At 48.8% G+C, this 19,909-nt stretch overlaps 1 protein-coding gene across 2 annotated transcripts in view; it reads right to left on the bottom strand.

Moving 5' to 3' along the window:
• The window catches only part of ANXA6 (annexin A6), a 58,953-nt gene that overhangs the window by 20,661 nt on the left and 18,383 nt on the right, over window positions 1–19,909 (bottom strand). For both annotated transcript variants that reach the window (XM_032250159.1, XM_032250160.1), the window contains exons 5-17: window positions 19,283–19,396; window positions 17,806–17,896; window positions 16,828–16,907; window positions 14,777–14,833; window positions 13,513–13,606; window positions 12,890–12,985; window positions 11,654–11,712; window positions 9,493–9,615; window positions 8,301–8,359; window positions 6,831–6,909; window positions 4,763–4,844; window positions 3,381–3,475; window positions 2,624–2,737 (exon numbers count right to left, since the gene is read on the bottom strand). In XM_032250159.1, the coding sequence (XP_032106050.1) occupies window positions 2,624–2,737; window positions 3,381–3,475; window positions 4,763–4,844; window positions 6,831–6,909; window positions 8,301–8,359; window positions 9,493–9,615; window positions 11,654–11,712; window positions 12,890–12,985; window positions 13,513–13,606; window positions 14,777–14,833; window positions 16,828–16,907; window positions 17,806–17,896; window positions 19,283–19,396 (1,143 nt within the window). The remainder of the gene's footprint in view (window positions 1–2,623; window positions 2,738–3,380; window positions 3,476–4,762; window positions 4,845–6,830; window positions 6,910–8,300; window positions 8,360–9,492; window positions 9,616–11,653; window positions 11,713–12,889; window positions 12,986–13,512; window positions 13,607–14,776; window positions 14,834–16,827; window positions 16,908–17,805; window positions 17,897–19,282; window positions 19,397–19,909) is intronic.

Here is a 19,909-nt window from a genome sequence, read left to right as displayed (position 1 = left end):
CCTTGGCACAATCAAGCTGACTGTGCTAGCCTCTCAAGATTCCCAGAACCTCCCATGGGAACTGCTTTGCCTTCCTTCCCCCGCAAAAGAAAAGATATATAGGCATGCGTGCCTAACACCACATATACACGTGAACATCTGAATAGAAATATTTACATGTAGATATTTAACGAGAACAGAAGGCTGGGCGTAGTGTCTCATGTCTGTAATCCCAACACTTTGGGAGGCCAAGGCAGGCAGATCACAAGGTCAGGAGATCGAGACCAGCCTGACCAACATGGTGAAACCATGTCTCTACTAAAAATACAAAAAAAAATTTGCTGGATGTTGTGGTGTGTGCCTGTAGTCCTACCTACTTGGGAGGCTGAGGCAGGAGAATCACTTGAACCCGGGAGGTGGAGGCTGCAGTGGGCCGAGATCATGCCACTGCACTCCAGCCTGGGGGACAGAGCAAGACTCCATCTCAAAAAAAGGAGAGCGAACAGAAGGACATGTGCATGCCTCCCAGTGTTAACTAGTGGTTGTGGTCTCTGGGTGAGTGAAGGATCACAGATGATTGCTATTTTCTTCTTTTTTGCTCTAGCTATATTTCCTCAAGTCTTCACAGTGAACATGTATTATTTTGTTAGAAGAAAAAAAAGTTTTGTGCTTAAGATAAAATGCTACATTTTTTTTTTTCTTTTGAGACAGAGTCTTGCTCAGTCACACAGACTGGAGTGCAGTGGCGTGATTACGGCTCACTGCAGCCTCAACCTCCCAGAGTCAGGTGATCCTCCTACTTCAGCCTCCCAAGTAGCTGGGGCCACAGGAGCATGCCACTATGCCTGGCTAATTTTTGTAATTTTTATAGGGACAGGGTTTCACCATATTGTCCAAGCTGGTCTAGATCTTCTGGACTCAAGCCCAAAGTTTTAGGAATATAGGCATGAACCACCGTGTCTGGTTTACATTTGTTTATACTTGGATTTGAGGAGTCGTTTGTAAACAGATATTACATGCCCTGGACTAAGGTAGGCTGGGGGCCTGTTATGCAAAGATCTGCACACAGGGAAGTGGGGAGACTATCAGGGAAGAGAGGAGGCAGGCAAGATTGATTGATTGATTGATTGCATGAGTCAATGAATTTACTTCACTCACTTAAATACTTGTTAGGACATCTATTACATACTAGCCACTGTGCAAGATGCTGGGGCTATAACCACACACACATACACAAAAGGCAAGAGGCAAGCCTGTTCTCTGTCCTCACAGAGGTTACCACCTAGTGTTCTGCCTTCTCAGATCCTAGGAGATTCACCCTGATTGACATCTTCCATCGTTTCTTTGTTAGAAGCAGGTGTGTGGTGAGGAAATCAAAGTTCTGAGACCTAAGGTCTATCCCTAGCCTCCTCTAATTCACTGACTCTCTGAGACTCTCTGTTTCCCACCTGTAAACTCTGAAAATGGAAAGGATTGAGCTGGGTTAGCTCATTGATCTCTTCTATTTCTGAACCCCATGTCTTTAGATCATTTGCTTTTTTGCTTAGTTATTTTTAAAAAACAATCATCTCAATCTTCTTAGCCTAGGCAATGGTTTTAGAGAGTCCTCTAGCTCCTGATGGCTGCCCTCCTCTTAATACTCAAGGGGCCAAAAGCACTACTGGTTTATTGTGGTTGTCAAGACAGACTCTAGAGTCAGACAGACTGGACCGAACTTCGGCTTTGCTACTTCATAGCTCTATGACCTTGGCCAAGCAACGTAACGCCCAAGTCTCGGTTTCCTCATCTGCAAAATAGGAGCAAAATAAGAGCCTTGCCTTGTGGCTTCAGGAGGCAACTAATTCAACTAATGTACTTAGCCTGGGATAGTTACCATACGCTCTTCATAAACAGTAGCCACGAGTACAATTAGTACCTTGGGAAGCCAAGTAGTTCTAGCAACTTCTGGGCCAGGACATAATGCTTTCTTGTTAAATGTAGGGCCAGGTCTTCAGAGGTAACAATGCCCTTCATACCTGTGACCTTGACTGACCTGTCCTACTTTGAAGGGCAGAGGTGACTATTTCCATTTCCCAGAAGGAGGCACACAGGCTTGGGAAGTGTAAGGAATGGCCCAGTCACACAGTGAGTGGCAAGGCTGGGCTGCAGGACAGACTCCAGCTGCTGCTGCTTTCCTTCAAGACCCACCCCATTTCCTCCAGTGGCCCACGAGACCCTCTGACACCAGTGGGCATGTGACTCAAGCTGAATCAACTTGGAGTAAATGCCAAGACTCTTGTTAGAACTCCTGGGAAGAAGGAACTCTCTGCTGGAGCTGCTAGCCGGAGTGATGGACATAAGCCACCCTTCTACCATGGGAGAAAGGCTGCCTGAGAGTGAAGTCACAAGAGAGGACAGCAGAGCCAAGACAGGGATGAGCCAGGAGTCCACAGAACATCATTTGAGTCTCTGGACTCAGATCTAGTCCTGTAGTTTTCAGGTGTAGGAGCCAATATCTCCTTTTGTGTTTATGCCAGTTTGAACTGGGTATGGGAGGAGTTCTACCAAGAAGTTACAGCTAATCTACCTGGGCTTATGAGGATCACCTGTGTCCCTACTGGCACCTGCAGACACTGGACCCCATCTCCCTGGTGCCCCACTATACCTCCATGGCCTTCTTCAACTGCTTGGCATCATAATGGGCCGGTGGCATCATAAGCCCCAGAATCAGCCTTGCCAGGTCTCCAGAGATCTCAGACTTCAGGTCAGCCATTAAGTCCTGCAAAGGGTAGAGCCACGGCCATGCCAACGTTAGCACCGGCCCACACATGACCCAGGACAGGGAGGAGACATGGAAAGAGAAAACAGGGGTTCTTCATGAGGAATCATGGAAGCTTGTGTCTATCTTTGCTGATGTTGCACTTATTATTTAGATGAAGCCAAAGAGGGTAGGGAAAAAACAACCAGGAGGAAGACCCACTCTCCCTGACGCAAGAGACAGGAAGGGGAAGGGAGCAGCACCGAAGGACGCTGTTTCCACCCAGGGGGAAACGTGTCGGCCTAAGCCAGATGCCACCAATGTGCAATAATCACTGACACTTAGCTGGGGCCTTGAAGCCAGCTTTCTCTGTGCAGAGGAACTGAAAGATGCCCAAAGCATGCTGAAAACAACCAGAGTTCTGATCTTGGCCCCATATTGAGCCTCTGAGTCCACTGACCCATCTCACACACGTGTTGCCCATCATAAGGAACTGGGGAAATGGAAAGATATGTCTGCCCAAACCCAGTGCTGGAGACCGTCTGAGAACACAAGACCACACAGGGTCCCACTGCCCAACTGTGCAGAACTGATAGTGACAGGCTGAGCATATTCAGGCGAGGTGTATGCATGTGACACCCAGAGCCCAGGAGGAAGTCCTTACCCGGCCAAAGTGGGACTTGAAGGTCTGCCGGATCTGCTGCCGCTGGGCGTTGCTGCGGTGCGTGATGATATCAATGATGGTGTCTTCGTCAGTCCCTGAGTCACCAAGGCCACATGCCTCAGAATAAGGCCTGTGGCTCTCAGCTTTCCCCATACACCACCCACTGATGGCCCCTCGCTGATCTTTGTCAGGGCAGAAGCCTGGCTAGGCGGCCATGTGCTCCTGAGTCCCTGCAGTCCCCTTGCCTATGACTCAGGCCACTGATTTCCCCTGGACTCCTCCCTCTCTTTCCTTTTGATACTCTGAGGAAAAGGGACAGCTGGGAGGTAGAGAGTACTGGGTTGGGAGTCAGCGCCTCTGGGTTCTCATTCTGGCTCTGGCAATGGCTGTCCACCCTGGGCAAGTCCCCTTCCCTTGATGGGACTTGGTTTCCACATCTGCACCATGAAGAGGCTGGAGTAGTTACCAAGGGATCCTTCCGACCCTGACAGTCCAAGTCCTGTTAGCGACTCTATTGGACTCTAAAAGGACTTTCTTTTCAACTCTCTGGAAGCTGAACCCTGAGTGCCTCTAACCACAGCAGGTTGACTCTGGAAGGCATTAGGAAACCACTTCCTGCTTCTCATATTAATGCCATCAACTGCTGACCCAGCATGGGGGTCTTTCATCTTCCACTGCATTTTTCCCTTTAACAGCGTACAGTGTTGGGGAGCTTGGCAGGTATTATCATTCCCATGAGACACATGGAAAGAAGGCCCAGGAGGTGATGGTCTTAACCTAAAGCCTCCTGGGAGTTGCCATCAGATAGATGGTGCACAAAAGGCAAAGAAAGCTAAACCCTAGATGGCCTGTCCCAGGCTGGACTTTCTGAGCACTGGCCCAGCTGACCTGCACCCATGGTGCGGTGCTCTTCCCATTGTTGCTAAACATAGGACTGAAAGACCTGCCCAGCAGGGCACACTCCCACCACAGAATCAGGGCTCTTGGGTTCCAGGGTCCACAGCCCTGATTTTACACAACGGAAAATTCAGACCCAGAATGGCTGAGAGGTTTGTTCAGAATTACGGAGTGAGTCAGCAGCAGAACCAGGGCACCACACCAATTTTATGACCTGGTACTTTCTTCCATGCCAGGATACTGCTCCCAGGGAACTGGGGGACACCTTGGTCCCTGGGAGGGGCTTCTTCCAAGTTCCTTATGAACCCACTCCCGCCCCTCCTCCCTATGCTCAGGGAGCCAGGAGGGTGGAAACTTGAGATCAAGCCTTCCTCATCCTGCAGACTCTAGTTTGAAACCTCACTTTGACCCCTGCCAGCCCATGGCCAAACCCGCCGCACCTGCTGCCCCAGAGACCAACCCTGTTCCCTTCCCGTCCGGCCTACCGAGTCCCTTCATGGCTTTCCGCAGCGCTTTGGCATCTGCGTCCGGGTTGAAGTCATTGGCTGGGCGAACAGTTCCCTTCAGCTGTGAGAAGCAGAAAGAGACTCAGCAGGTGTCTGAAGGCCCCTCTGGGAGCCAGGCTGAGAGACAGCATGCAAGAGTGGGAAGCTCTCCCCACGAGCCCAAACCAAGCAGCGTGGGGGAAAGAGGCAGAGGTGAAGCCACAGCAGACAGACCCTGCACTAGAGCTGAGAGAGAGGAAAAAAAGAGAAAGATAGAGGGAGAGAGGGACTCAGGGCTGGAAGCAGGGCGAGTCCTGGCCTCGGTCCAAGGGCAAGTGCCCCTTGGCTGCTGATTCCACTGGGGCCTCCCCAATTCTTCTGAATCCTAGCCTGCCCCCGAGACCCCCTCTGCCTCTTAAAGAGTCACTCCCCAGAAAAGGAAGCAGAAATGTTCTGAAATACCAGAACAGAGTTTCCCAAATTTCAGTCACTCCTGAAGGACTTTCACTTTTCCAAATTAGTATATAGATTATGCCATCTCTTAATGGTTTTACTTAATTCAACTTATTTTCCGTCTTACTTAAATGTATCCATTTTTGAAGTGCATTTAAATTACTTCCAAAGGGTGAGGAATTGTATCCGTTTTATCCTGTTACATATCCCAGGTGCCTATAACAGTATCTGACACATAATAAGCACACTCAAAAAATAATTGTTAAGTGAATTAATGAGGCTTGGCACAATGGCTTCTGCCTGTAATCCCAGCACTTTGGGAGGCCAAGGCAGGAGGATCGCTTGAGCCCAGGAGTTCAAGATCAGCCTGGGCAACATGGTGAAACCCCGTCTCTACAAAAATTAGTCAGGTGTGGTAGTGTCCACCTGAAGTCCCAGCTACTTGGGAGGCTAAGGTGGGAGGATCACCTGAGCCTGGGGGGGGTCACGGCTGCAGTGAGCCATGATTGTGCCACTCACTGTACTCTGGCCTGGGTGACAGAGTGAGACCCTGTCTCAAAAAAAAAAAAAAAAAAAAAAAGAATGGATGAAAATAATTTATATTACTACCATGAATTAGGAGGTTGATACCATGTATCACAAACTGACAATTTACCACAAAAATCAATGTAATGAAAACAAAAGAGGTGAAGTATCATGAAATTTAACATGATGCCACTGCTTGTCAGAAGCTCAGAGCTTAAATTGAGCTCTCTCCTCTCTTTGTGAAAAAGGAAAATCAGTGAGTGTTGCAGAGATGGTGGCACCAAACCGAGACTTTCTCTTTGACATAATCAGAAACGCTGATGAAACTGACAAGGAGAGCTTTTCTCCTTCACTACGTGGAGTTCAGCATTATTCAACCCCGCCAAACTAAATTCACTTCTCACGTCACCTGTGATCATCTGCAAAGATCTCTTGCCTTATCATTTGGGGAACGCTGTCCTAGAACATCAGAGCTCAAGAGCCCTAAGAGATCACCAGGATTGCCATGTTAACCCCTCATTTTAAAGACGGAGACAGAGGCCCAGAAGGAGGGGGCACCTTCCAAAGGTCACACAGTAAGTAAGTAACAGAGAGCTCCAAGGTCCCACACTATTTTGTGTGGACGGAGTGTTGCAGTCTCTGGAATGGTTTGCCCAAAGTACTTCAGTGAAACCTTTCATTCCTGTCCTTTGAGGACCCCCAGTCTGAGGATGCTCAGGAAGACAACCTGGAATCCTCCAGTGTACCCAGGGACGCCCATCTGTTCTCAGCTTTCATGTCTCTGAAGCCAACTGTTTGGACCCCAGGAGGGACAGGCCCCTCCATGGAACCAGCCAGGTCTCCATTTCAGCAAGCCCTGTTAGTAGTTAGTGGGCCAGAACCCTTCCCAGCATGTCAGGGGCTAATGCAGAAACCAGGTGCTCCCCTCCACCGAGTCATCACTCCAAGGGAGAAAAGGAAGCTTCAGATGTGAAAATCAACATGTCGAGTTGGCCGCCAGAGGGCAGCTGGGTGCCAACCAGAGCAGCAGGAAGGTGCAAGCAGAGAAGCTGTGGTCAAGAGGTCAAGCAGGAGGAGGAGAAGGTCTGACCTCTACTCGGGCCACTGCACTAAGTTCCCACATCTGATAGGCCACCTGCGCTGCCTCCGGGAAGAACTGGCCAGCAGCACTGGAATGGAGGGTTTTGGGGAGAGGACAGGAGGGAATGTCATCACGGGCAACACTCCACACACCAACACACACACACACACACACACACACCCCCCCCAACACATACATGCGCATGCACACACCACACACACATTAAGCTTTCTCTCTCTCCAGCCTATGCCTCATCCATTCACCAGAGCCCTCCCTCCATTTCTGACAACCTTCCATCTCTCTTGAGACCCCTTGTGATGCTGGCTTCTAAGGGCAGCCTTCCTGGCTGCAGGGTCCAAGCAGGATAGGATTTCTCCAATTCTTCAGCCTCCCCTTTCTTCCGTAGAATCTGAGTGGCTTCTATCCAAGCCTCCCCTCTCAAACAGGCTGATGAGCAGGCGATGGCCAGGTCAGCCCCGTTCGCCTCCTGCAAAGTGCCTGGACGTATCAGAGCTCAGTAGTGTCTGCTGAACTGCACCAGCTCCTGTGGTCCTTAGCAAAGGTTTGCAGGAAATTCTTGCTTCCCTTTCATAACTGGATCTTTGTAAGCCCCAGAAAAAGGAAATTAGAGCACCTCCTGTTCCCTTTCTAGAACACAAATCTGGTCAAGTAACGGCCCAATTTAATATGCTGGGAAGAGGCCCTCAGGCCCTCCCACCTCTCTGCCTTACTTCTCTCCCTAGTCCTCCATAAACGCATGACCTTGGACATATAAATGAACCAGGCTGCTCCTTCTCACTCCTAGGCTTTTCTATAGGTGATTTCCTCCACCCAAACGCTGCCCCCAGACCCTCTCTTCACCTGGCTCTTCCCCTCTCTCCTTGGGTCTCACCGCGTATCTCCAAAGTGCCTCCCTTTGGTCTGGGCTAGGGTGCCTCTGGGTGCTTTTATATACACTTTCTACATGGTTCAGCCAGTTCTTCCAAGCACAGGACTGCTCCCTCCTGGAAACTGGTCTACACACCCTTTTGGGCTCTGGCCTTCATCCGGGTCTTCCTTACCAGACCTGCACCCAGAAGGCACTTAACACAAATATGCTGCATAAATGAGAAGGCAGAGCAGGAATTTGTCTTTTTCCCATTTCACAGGTAATGAAACCGAGAAACGGGTATAAAATAGCAGGGCCTGGATGCTCATATTCTGGTTCCTGGTCCACAACCCCAGACTGACTTTCCAGGTTCACAAGAGCAGATATCTCCACATACAGGAGATCATACTCATGCTCAGACTCACAGGCTCCCACACACAGACCCACAAGCACAGCAGGTACCAGCAAAGGCTGCCTTTCACTTGAACAACACTCCTGACTCAGAGGAATCCCCAGCTCATCCAATTCACCCATCAGGATGTGAGCCAGGAGAATCCCCACCTGCCACCCCAAGGCCACGGCCCCCAGCCCTGCGCCAAAAGATCACTTACTCATCATCTCCCCCACACAGCTTCAGCAGAGTCTTCTTGTATTCGCCAGAGGTGTCATTCTGGAGAGAAAGAAAGAAAGGTTACCTCTCGCCAAGCCCTGGGCTCCTCTCAGACAAGGAGGTGAAGGTTCTGCTCAGCCTAAAAGACGGGAGGGCTGAATGAACACTTATTCATAGCTATCCTGGCCCTCCCGTGCTGGTTAATATTGAATAACTGGTTCTCAGCGGGCAGGTTGGGGGAAGCCCTAATTTATAGCATTTGCCAATTTCTGTGGTGTAAATACTTCTAGCAATGGACAATTCAAGTTACTAATACGACTTCACTACCAATACGTGGAGTTGAGAGGAGACACTTGCTGCCCTTCCAAGCCAGTGCTCCAGCCCAGCCCTTCCACGTGAAATATGCATGAAAATGGGGTTCCATGAGCAAAAACACAGGAAATGCCAAAAATCAAACAAATATGTATTACACAGGTGCACACAGCAATATAGATGGCACATTCCATATCCCCCTTGGGGCTTCATAATAGACTTCAAAGTATGAAAGGCTGTGAGAAGTTCTGAGGTTAAAAAACTGGCTTATTTATCTTTGCTTATTCTGGTTTGTTACAAACATTTTCCCACAGAACATTTTGCACATCATAACTAAAAAAATTACCCTTTGGAAACATAATTTGGAGAATACAACTTGGATCTCTTTCTCTGTCACCCCATAAAGCTTTATTTCAATCATACCAAAAAAAACAAAGGGAAAACCCCCTAACTTCACATATGTCTTCTGATAAAGCCTCATGGACTGGATGTCCCAGAGGCATCCCCAATCACCGGGCCCAGGCCAAAGATCCTCCATTAACCCTCATTTGTGTTCTTCAGCGTCTCCCAGCCTTCTTCCAGGAGACTGTGAACTCTCACTGCCCTTGGGGCAGACTCCTCACCCTTAATTCAGCTTGTGTGTTCTTCATGACCCAGCCCCTGCCTTCTTCAGTAGCCTTACCTCTCACAAACACCCCTAACACTTGCTTTTCTATTGAATATCCCTAAATTCCTCAAATGAGCCACAAGGCAGGGGCTCCTGGAATGTCCAAGAGACTCCCACTGCCAAGGACATTTCCTTTTCCTTGGAGTAGTCCCCAGGCCCTCTGTCTTGGCAAAAAGCTCTCTGCTCCCTTCTCTGCCCCATGAGCTCTGCTGACCTTGATCATGCTGTAGAGGGACTTCTCATACTTGGTCCGGAAGATCTCCCGAATGTCGAGCATGTCCAACTCACTACGGGAGACCATGATGCGGATCAGGGTGTTGTCCCGAGTCCCCAGGCCCTGCGAGACAAGCGGGTTTGGGAAACATGGACTTGAGAGGAGGCTGGAGTGCTGATACCCCTAGATTAGTTGAAAATCCTATTTTCATAATAAAATGTTAAAATTTGGAACAAAAGAAGCAGACACTGCCATTCCCATTGAAGCTCTCTCTGTGCTCCCCTTACTGGGTTTTTTTCTGAGACAGAATCTCGCTCTGCTGCCCAGGCTGGAGTGCAGTGGTATGATCTCAGCTCACTGCAACCTCTGCCTTCCTGGCTCAAGCAATACTCCTCGGCCCCCCGAGCTGCTGGGACTACAGGTACCTGCAACTGTGCCCAGCTAATTTTTATATTTTTAGTAGAGATGGGGTTTTGCCATGTTGACTAGGCTGGTCTTGAAATCCTGGCCTCGAACTCCTGGCCTCAAGGGATCTGCCTGCCTTGGCCTTGGCCTCCCAAAGTGCTACAATTGCAGACATGAGCCACCAAGCCTGGCCCTCTTACTGTTATAAACCTCTTCTCTCTTCATGTATAATTTCCACACTTGATTTTCCTTATAATTTTATCATAACTTTGTAACACTAAGCAATACACTTAGATTTGTACATTTTGGAACTTTGCAAATATACCACTGTGCAGTTATTTTTTTCCCATGTTATTCTTTCTTTCTTTCTTTCCTTCTTTCTTTTCTTTCTTTTTTTTTTTTTTTTGCGATGGAGTCTCACTCTGTTACCCAGGCTGGAGTGCAGTGGCATAATCTCGGCTCACTACAACCTCCGCCTCCCAGGTTCAAGCAATTCTCCTGCCTCAGCCTCCCGAGTAGCTGGGACTACAGGTGTGTACCACCACGCCCAGCTTATTTTTGTAATTTTAGTAGAGACGGGGTTTCACCATGTTGGCCAGGATGGTCTCAATCTCTTGACCTCATGATCCACCTGCCTCAGCCTCCCAAAGTACTGGGATTACAAGCGTGAGCCACCGCGCCTGGCCCTCTCATGCTATTCTTGATGGTCACTGGGTTGTTTCTAGTTTTTTTCTAATATAGGCAATACTATTATAAGTATTCTTTTTTTTTTTTTAAAGAGACAGGGTCTCACTTTGTTGCCCAGGCTAGAGTATAGTGGTGTGATCACATGGTGTACAGTGTTCACAGAAGCCTCAAACCCATGGGCCCTGGGCTTAAGAAATCCTTCTGCCTCAGCCTCCCAAGTAATTAGGACTACAGGTATGTGCCACAGCTCCAGGCTAGTTCTGTTGTTTATTTTTGTAGAGACAAGGGTCTTACTATGTTGCCCAGGCTGGTCTTGAACTTTGGGCCTCAAGTGGTACTCCCACTTTGGCCTCCCGGAATGCTGGGATTACAGGTGTGAGCCACTGCATGCACTCAACCTTGTTAAGCCATTCTTACGAATGCATGCATACGGGCAAACCTCTCTCTAGGGCTGAGCTGCCCAATCTTATTATGGCACACTGGTGGGCAGAAAATGGCTGACAATCTACTTTGCCCTTCTGGAATGAACAACCAGGGCCAGGAAGGCCTGAGGTCCTGCACCTTGGGCCTCTGGCCTCTAGCAGCAAATGGCTGCATTCATTTCCTCCAGTGCATCCCAAAAATATCAGTTTCTCTGTGTGTCATATGTGTAAAAGCCTGGGAAGCTTTCTCAGAAATACACCCAGAGTGGAACTGTCACAGGGTGAGCAACATGAGTCTCAGCAGGTAAGGCCAAAGTGGTCTTGTCTACTGTACATTGGATATAAACATTCCGGTTAACACTTCTTCAAAGTCCAGGCCGCCAACCCATTTGATTGGATGGATCAGGTGCAGGCTGTCCCCCTAAGTCCATCTGTTCACTCGTGACGTCAGGCAAGTATGCAGGTGGAAGGACATGTGACTGGCAGCATTCCTGGCTCTAGAGCTCACTGGGACAGAGCACCTTCACCAGGGTCAGCCCTGTGGCCATCCCTGAAGGGCTCTCTTTGGCCATGGGATCCCAAGGACTTGCCAAAGAGTCCTAATAGTCCTCTTCCCAAACCTCGTTCACCTCAGCCCCACCACGCACCTTCATAGCCTTGAAGAGCCTTTCAGCAAAATATTCTGGAGTGCTTCGGATACACTTCACTGTGAAGAGGGAGGAAGAGGTACAGTTATCCTGGCTGCCTCAGAAGGGGGATAGGATGGCCTGACTCCCTTTTAGGTGGTCCCTGGGGACCACCTAACTCAATACAGGAAGAACCATGGTTCCTGACAGCTCACAGCCCCAGAGCGCCCCAGACCCACCTATTTCTACCACAAACCCAGGGAATAAACAAGAAATAATCTTGTTGAAATAATCCTGTTGAATTCCATCACAAAAATCCCCTTTATCTTTCTAGTGCTTTTGGTTTTCACAGGGAACTGAGCTGGGGTGGGGGTAGGGTCTGGGGTGAAGGAGGAAAAGGTGTTCGTTTAGAACTGCTACACCAGAAAGGTACTAGCAGTGGAATCACTGTGAATCCCACTGAATCACAGTGAGTACCACGGGTTGACTACTTCAAACAGGGATGGCAGGGGATGGCTCTGGGAGGGAAGATAAGGAAGTGCGGTTTCCCACAAGCAATATAAACACACAACATATCCCTGACTCAGACACACTAACTGCTGGAATACTGGAATTGCAAGGGCCTCTGGGGAGGCAATGAAGGCAGTCCATCTTTCCTGTTCCTCCCTGCTGCCCACTTAACAGAGAAGGAAACTGGGGCCCAGCAAGGATAAGTGACTTGCTCCAAGCCAATTTGGGAGAAGCCCTGGTTTGAATCTTGGTTCCACCACTGACTAGCCAGCTCCTCACATCCTCACGTTCTGAGTACCCCCAACTCATTACAAAACTACACCTCAGCAAATGATCAGCCTTGGTGATACTATTTCCTCATCTGTGAAATAGAGATCATGGCTGTGGCCACTCCTGGGTCTTTTTTAAAGATTACACACTCAGCACAGTGACTGGCACGCAGTAGACACTCCACAAAAGTCGACTATTACGATCATGATTATCCTCAACTGACGTTCAAAGCTCCTTGTCCCCCTGCCACGGTGGAGATGGAAGCTGGAGGAAGCCAGTATCTGAGGATCAAACCCCCTTCCTTTCCCCAGCCCCAGCCATGCTGCCCAGGAGCAACCTTTAGAATTCATGGCCCACCTGGTTTTTTCCTTCCAAATTCTACACCATGTAATTCCCTTTTCCATTCTCAGCCCCTTGTTCCTAGGCCAGTGTTCCAGAATCTCCCGAAGCCCCCAGGAACACAATGTCAGGACATACCTACGGCCAGCATTAGCTTCTCAAAATCCCCAGAAAGCTCCCCTCGGATGCTGGCCTCAATCGGCTTCCCCGTGGTCTTCAGATACTCATCAAACACTGCATCAGACAGAGAGACAGGGATGTTTAAGAGTGCCCTGTACCCCTGAGAAGACATGGGGGCTTCAAGATGGGAGTGGGGTGCAGTGGCCAGAACCTGATGTCTAACATGAAACTAGAGCTGGTGCTCTGATGGAGGCGACTGGGAGGTCACGCACATCACTAGCGCTGTGCAGATGAGCTTCATAGCTGGCAAGGGACTGTGCCTCATCCCCTAACTTGGAGAAAGGACTGGCACTGAGACGGAAGGCCAAGTATCCTGTTAATGACTTTGCTGAGGGACTACGCAAACCACTGTCTAATATTAGGTTGGTGCAACAGTAATTGTGGTTTTTGCCATTTTTTAAAAAGTAATGGCAAAAACTCCAATTACTTTTGTACCAACCTAGTAAAATCAGGACTAGTATTTGGGTTGGAAATGAAGGAGCTATCATGTTCCATTAGTGGTAACGAAAAGAAAAGAGATAAAGAGAGGAATTCTTGGCGTAAACTCAAGGGAGCAGCTTGAGGTCTTCTCTGGAGCTTACCCAACCGAAGATGCTGCTTGCTGCGATTTCCCAAGATGTAAATGAACTGGGCTTCATCTGTTCCCCATTTCAGTTCCCCTGCCTCGTATAGGTCCTAAAGGGGAAGAGGTGGCAAGTAACTGAAAGAGGAAACCTCAGGAGACAGCACATGCTGGCCAAGCCACGCAGTACTGCTGCCTGACCCCCGAACACACCAGTCACTGGTGGCCTGAGGACCTCTGCATATGAAACAGGCACGTATCGCTTAATGATGGGGATACATTCTGAGAACTGCCAACGTTAGGCAACTTTGCCATTGTGTGAACATCACAGAGTATACTTACACACACCTAGATGGCACAGCCTAGTACACACCCAGACTACGTGGTATATAGCCTATTGCTCCTAGGCTGCACACCTGCTCAGCATGTTACCTTACTAACTACTGCAGGCAAGTGCAACACAAAAGGAAGAATTTGTGTATCTAGACATATATAATCATAGAGAAGGCATAGCAAAAATACGGAGTTAAAATCTTATGGGACTAGCATCATATATGTGGTCCATCATTAATCAAAACGTCATTTATGCAGTACATGACTATACCTATATGCCTTTCTTCCTTCCTTTCTGGAGAAACTCCTACTCAACCTTCAAGGCCCAGATTAAATGTCCCAGTTTTTCTCAAAGTATTTCCCGATGCTCCCAGGCAGTTCTATTTCCTTCCCTTCCTCCCTCTCTGAGGCTCCCATAGCTTTCTTCTTTATCACTTTGATCTATTGTATATGATAATGATTTCTTCATGTGTCTATCTCTACACTATTGCATGGGCTCCTTAGCAACAGGAACTATGTCATAGCATTCTCTGTATCTGCCTCTGTAGTGCTGCTGGGATGTACTGTGTGCTCAAAATGCCTGCAACCCACGGCATATTGATAGAGGAGGTTTCTGTGTGATTAATATATACTTGTCTTTCCAAGTACCACTTAATTTTGTTCATTAGTGATTTTCCAATGCTTGGCAGAGTGCCTAGTATGTACTAGGTATTTTACTTCAATAATATCCAATAACTGAATCAATAAAAAAAGCTCCAAAGTACATCTCACCAATATTACATATGTGATGTACCTTTGAAAGATAACTTAGATCCTCTCTTCAACCAAGCACTGTATACATGACAGCTGTGGCTGGGTTATTTCCGGTATTTGGTGCAAATGACTTCACTTCCAGCCCTTCCCAGGGCCCTGACATCTCCCCTCAGTGACTTTCACTGATGCTTGTTTACCTGGACATCCTGTTGTACCAAGTCCTCGCTCACCACGTCATCCTCCTCCCTGGTTCCCTAGGCAGAGAGACAAAGAATATGTGTTTCAAACACTGCAAAGCCAGGAGGGAGGCCTGGGTGCCAGAGGTGGTGACAGGGAAGGCAGGAAAACCCTAGTGGCCCAGATGTGTTTAGAAGCAGTGACTGCTATTGCAGGAAGAACACAGTATCTGTTCTGTGAGGCAATCAAAGGTTCCCCAGCCCAGAGGTAGGCAGACCCCTGTCCTGAGGACATCTCTGGGGACAGGGCCCCAGGTTCTCAAGGGTCTCTGCCACAGATCCTGGCATTGCCCATGACACACCCCAGCAATGATTCCATAGGGGCAAAGGGTCTGAACATTTGCATTCCATTAGGTGCCCTTATACCTTAACTTAAATAATTCACCAATGAGGATTTGGGACTTCGGTCCCAAGATCTGAGTTCAAAAGCTGCAAAGTCACCAAATCCTATTGGTGCTTCTGTTGTTCTGCCGAAGCCCTTTGTCCCATCTGATCGAGGAGGCTTACAAATAGGAGGACGCACAAAGCAAACAGAGGCAGGCAGTATTGAACTCCTTCTTACACAGGCAGAGGTCTGCAGGTGGCCTGGAGAGGTCTATGGCCGTCCCCTCTTCCCCCTGGATTGTGGGTTCCAGGGCCTCAAACCCCTGGGTTCTCTTTGCAATTGAGCAGAAGACAGGGCTGGCAAGCTTACAGCGTGTGCTGCGCTGCTGCTTAGTGTCAGACCTTGAGGATACAAAACTCTTGACTGCAAAATACAGGGATAGGACACTCCTCTCCAGAACAAGCGGCTTTGAAAATGGGGCACAGGTTACACTGTCCCATTCCTCAGGTTTCTTCTGATCATTCCCCAGCTGGTTAATATGGGGTTGTTATGGCAATGAGAGGAAAACAGTTGGGAGGAGCTGGTATAAAACGGGAAATGCGGGGGAGAGGGAATATAGTGGTGGCTTAATTTCTATCAAGTTTCATAGCCATCTGGTCCTTGGAGCTGAGCTTGAGATTTCTCAGTGCCTGTTCCCGCTGAGCCTGTGGTTACTAGATACCTACAGGGCCGGGTAGATAACATTCATGGTGAAGCGGGTAGGGGGCATATGCTCTCCTGCCTACTGCAGTCACGCAGAATGCAGGCCTGCTGCTACCACAACTTTCAATACATCAAAATAATCCAGAAATCCATTTTTTGAACAAAATCTCACAGCTATTTCTTTCCTTGTTTTTGAGACGGAGTCTCACTCTGCTGCCCAGGCTGGAGTGCAGTGGCGCAATCTCGGCTCACTGCAACCTCCAACTCGCAGGTTCAAGCGACTCTCCGGCTTCAGCTTCCTGAGTAGCTGGGATTATAGGCGCCTGCCACCACGCCCAGCTAATTTTTGTACTTTTAGTACAGACGGGGTTTCACTGTGTTGGCCAGGCTAGTCTCAAACTCATGATCTCAAGTGATCTGGCGCCTTGGCCTCCCAAAGTGCTGGGATTACAGCCGTGAGCCACTGCACCCAGACAAAATCTCACAATTTTTAAACGTTAGCAACTAACTCAAACTGGTTTTGCTTTGTTTCTTAAAACACATTGTATGGGGAAAAAAAATCCAACTTGGCAGGTTGAATTCAGCCACAGACGCCAGTTTGTAGCCTCCTGGTAGCCTCTTTGTGATATACTCCTTGGGCGGGCTGTGAGGAAGCAATAAGGCTCAGATGTGGGAGACTCAACACAGCAGCCCCAGGAATGCTGGGGTCCAGAAATGCTGCATGTGCAGCTGTGGAAGTAATGGCAGGAAGGAGGCCCAGAGAGAAACGGGAGGGGCAAGTGTGGAGAGAGGAAGGAAGTCACAGCAGAAGACACTTCTGGGCATGGAGGACTGTGTGCCAAAGGGAAAGAGGGTCACCTGAATGCACCTGCCTGCGCAAACCAGGGAAAACCCACCAGACCCCTGAGCATTCAGAGCTATGCCCAGGTGAGCCAGACAGAGGCCATCCCAAGCTCCAGAGGGAAAAAACAGGCTGTGAACCAACCTGGAGCAGGACTACGAGCATCTTCTGGAAGTGGCCAGAGGTGTCGCCGATGATGTCAGCCTCCAGGTCCCGCTCGTAGGCTGTAGAAAAGAACACAAGCTTTAGTCTCATCCCCAGACACCTCAGGGATCCAGGATAAAGGCCCCTGCTGCCTCCAAAATGATCAGATATTTTTTAAAAATTCCAAAACCCAGTCTATGTGACCATGATGGCAAGACCCAGGGTATATTCTCACAGCTCTTCGTGCTGACCATGATATGATGAAATGGAATCTGTCCACTCTCTCTACCTTACCTGTGCCTTGACGGCCTACCCGGACAATGGTTACAGCTTTCCAGTGGTTCTCTTCTCCTCTATTCTCAATTCCTTTCCAATCCATGGCAACAAGGATGGCTGTCTGAAAACCCGCATCTGATCATGATACTCCCCAGCTTCTCATTAGACTCAGAATAAAACACCATCTTCTCTTGGCCTGCGGGCCCTGTGTGATCCTGCCCTGTCCTCTACCTGTCTAGCCTTGTACCGGCTACCAGGCTCATTTCTGCTTTAGGGCCTTTGCACTGGCAGTGCCCTCTCTTGGAAGGATCTTCTCTCTATTCTTTATACAACTGATTCCTCATTTCCTCCCAAGACCTCCCTGGTGAAAGTTTGATTCTTGTTACCTTGTTTGTTTCCCTCATAACACTTAGCTAAAATACATCATTGTGTTTATCTGTTTACCTGTTTATTGTCTGTCTCCTTCATTATCTCATTGGTCTAAGAGAGAGGGACCCCTTTGGTTTTCTCCATCACCATATCCTGAGAACCTAGCACATCACCCAGCACAGAGCAAGTACTTATTGGATGGATGAATGGGTGAACAAATGGATCAGAGGAAAGGAGGAGAGAAGGTAGATGGCTAGAATATTAGTCCCCACCCTTGCAATCAACCTCATTCTGTATCTGAAGATCCTAAGTGGCCCCTCCTGCCCATCTCACCATCTTTGTATGCTGCCACCAGCTGGTGCATCTGCTCATTGGTCCGGGAAGCCAAGATCTCAATGAGGCACTTCTCATCGGTGCCAATGCCCTGGGAGAAGAAAAGGAGCGCATGAGTTAAGGGTGGGGATGGGAGGCCACTGGACCCAGGCTGGGATCTGGGAGAGGCCAGAGCTGTGACACCCCAGTACTGACGAGGCTCCTACGCAGCTCTTAAGGCACTGATTGGGAATTGCTGCCTCGAGGCTCGTAAGGCATGGTCACATGGTTTGGATGTGTCCCCACCAAATCTCACGTCAAACTGTAGACCTGAATGTCGGAAGTGGGGCCTGGTGGGAGGTGATTGGATCGTGGGGGCGGTTTCTCATGAATAGTTAGCACCATCCCCTTGGTACTGTCCTCACGACCGTAAGTTCTTGTGAGATCTGGTTGTTTAAAAGTATGCAGCCCCTCCCCACCTCCCCCCTTGCTCCTGCCCCCGTGATGTGAGATGCCTACACCGTCTTTGCCTTCTGCCAAGATTGGAAGCTTCCTGAAGCCTCCCCAGAAGCAGAAGCCACGGAGCTTCCTGTTCAGCCCGCAGAACCATGAGCCAGTTAAGCCTCTTTTCTTTATAAATTACCCACTCTCAGGTGTTCTTTATAGCAATGTGAGCATGGACTAATATGCATAGGTTTTAGTTCTGCCTCTCCCAGCTTTGTGAATTTTCTTTGTGAATTCTCTTCAGAAACTATCTTTTGGGGCCTCCGTTTTCTCATCTGTAAAATGGAGATGATATTAGTTGCCGTGCCAAACTCACAGGGAGATTGAGAAGATAATACTCTCTCACATTGCTAAGTGTGTCAGTTTGTAAAGTGAATTCACGCTTAATAGCTCATAGGAGACGGAGTGCTAGATACAGCTAAAGGGCTGTGCCTCTCTTCTTCCTAGAGGGCAATTCTCTACCTCTACCCCAACCAGGCCGAGCTACTCCTTATACTCTAAACGCAGGTCCACAACTTCTCCTGCCATTTTTATCTCCATTTACAAAGAACGTCAAGGAATTTACAAGGAGTGTCAATGACCTTGACACTCCTATCCACCAAATCCTCTCTGGGCTTTGGGGCTTAACTTGATCCTATTATCCTGAAAGACGCCCTCTCAAACAACCCTTGGCCCAGGGTCATGTTGATTACCTTTAGTGTGCCCTTGGCCTCAGGAGTGTTAGACACAATTTGTCTCCATGTCCCTAGAACCTGCTTCCTTGGACTGCAAACTCCTGGTAAAGGGGTCTGCGCCAAGGGCCCCTTTCATGGGGTCTGTATCACGCTGACATCTGTCTGCATCTGGCTGTGTGAGGATCGGGATGCTCCTCTGGGATAAATTTAGATGTGTCTTTGAAGCAGGGTGGGGTTCACCAGTTGCTTTTGGAAGAGCCCAGATTCTTCCCATTAACCACATCCCCACCCCAACACACACATACACCCTCACTTCTTACCGAGATGGCATCTTTAATTTCTTTGGCATCACAATAGGCAGGTGGCCTCATCAGGCCCACAATCAGCCGTTCAAACTTGCCCGTCAATTCATACTTCAAATTATCAATGAGGTCCTGGGGGGTGGGGAGAAAGAGGAGATAGAAGAGGAAAGGGGAAGAGTAGTTACAATGGTAAGAGTTACATTTAATGAGCACTTACTCTGGCAGGTGCTGGGCTAAGTAACCTCGTTAAATCACCACCCTTGGAGGTATATACTATTACCAACCCTGCGAGACAGGCTCAGAGACAACAGGTGTCTTACTCCGAGTCATGCTGCTAGCAAACGACTGGTCAGGGTCAAGTCCACCGCGCTGTGCCACTTCCCCACCACTGTGTTTCCTCCATTACTGTGTGTCTCTCTCACTGTCTGGCAGTCCACAGAGTTGACACCTCATATATCTTATTCACTAGTGCAGCCATAACACCTAGCATGAGCCCAGCACACAGCAGGTGCTGAAAGTGTATTAAAGGCTGAAAGACACCCAATGGACGAGAAGAAAAAGAGCAGGGTAAGGTGTCAGCCCAGAGGCTGACCTGGAGTGCGAGATCCAGGAAAGAACCCGAATGAGCACACATAGGTGAATAAA

The sequence above is a fragment of the Sapajus apella genome, unplaced genomic scaffold, assembly GCF_009761245.1.
Source record: "Sapajus apella isolate SASKATOON/1434 unplaced genomic scaffold, GSC_monkey_1.0 scaffold71, whole genome shotgun sequence".
Classification (NCBI taxonomy): domain Eukaryota; kingdom Metazoa; phylum Chordata; class Mammalia; order Primates; family Cebidae; genus Sapajus; species Sapajus apella.
This window is presented reverse-complemented; position numbering and strand designations above follow the sequence as displayed.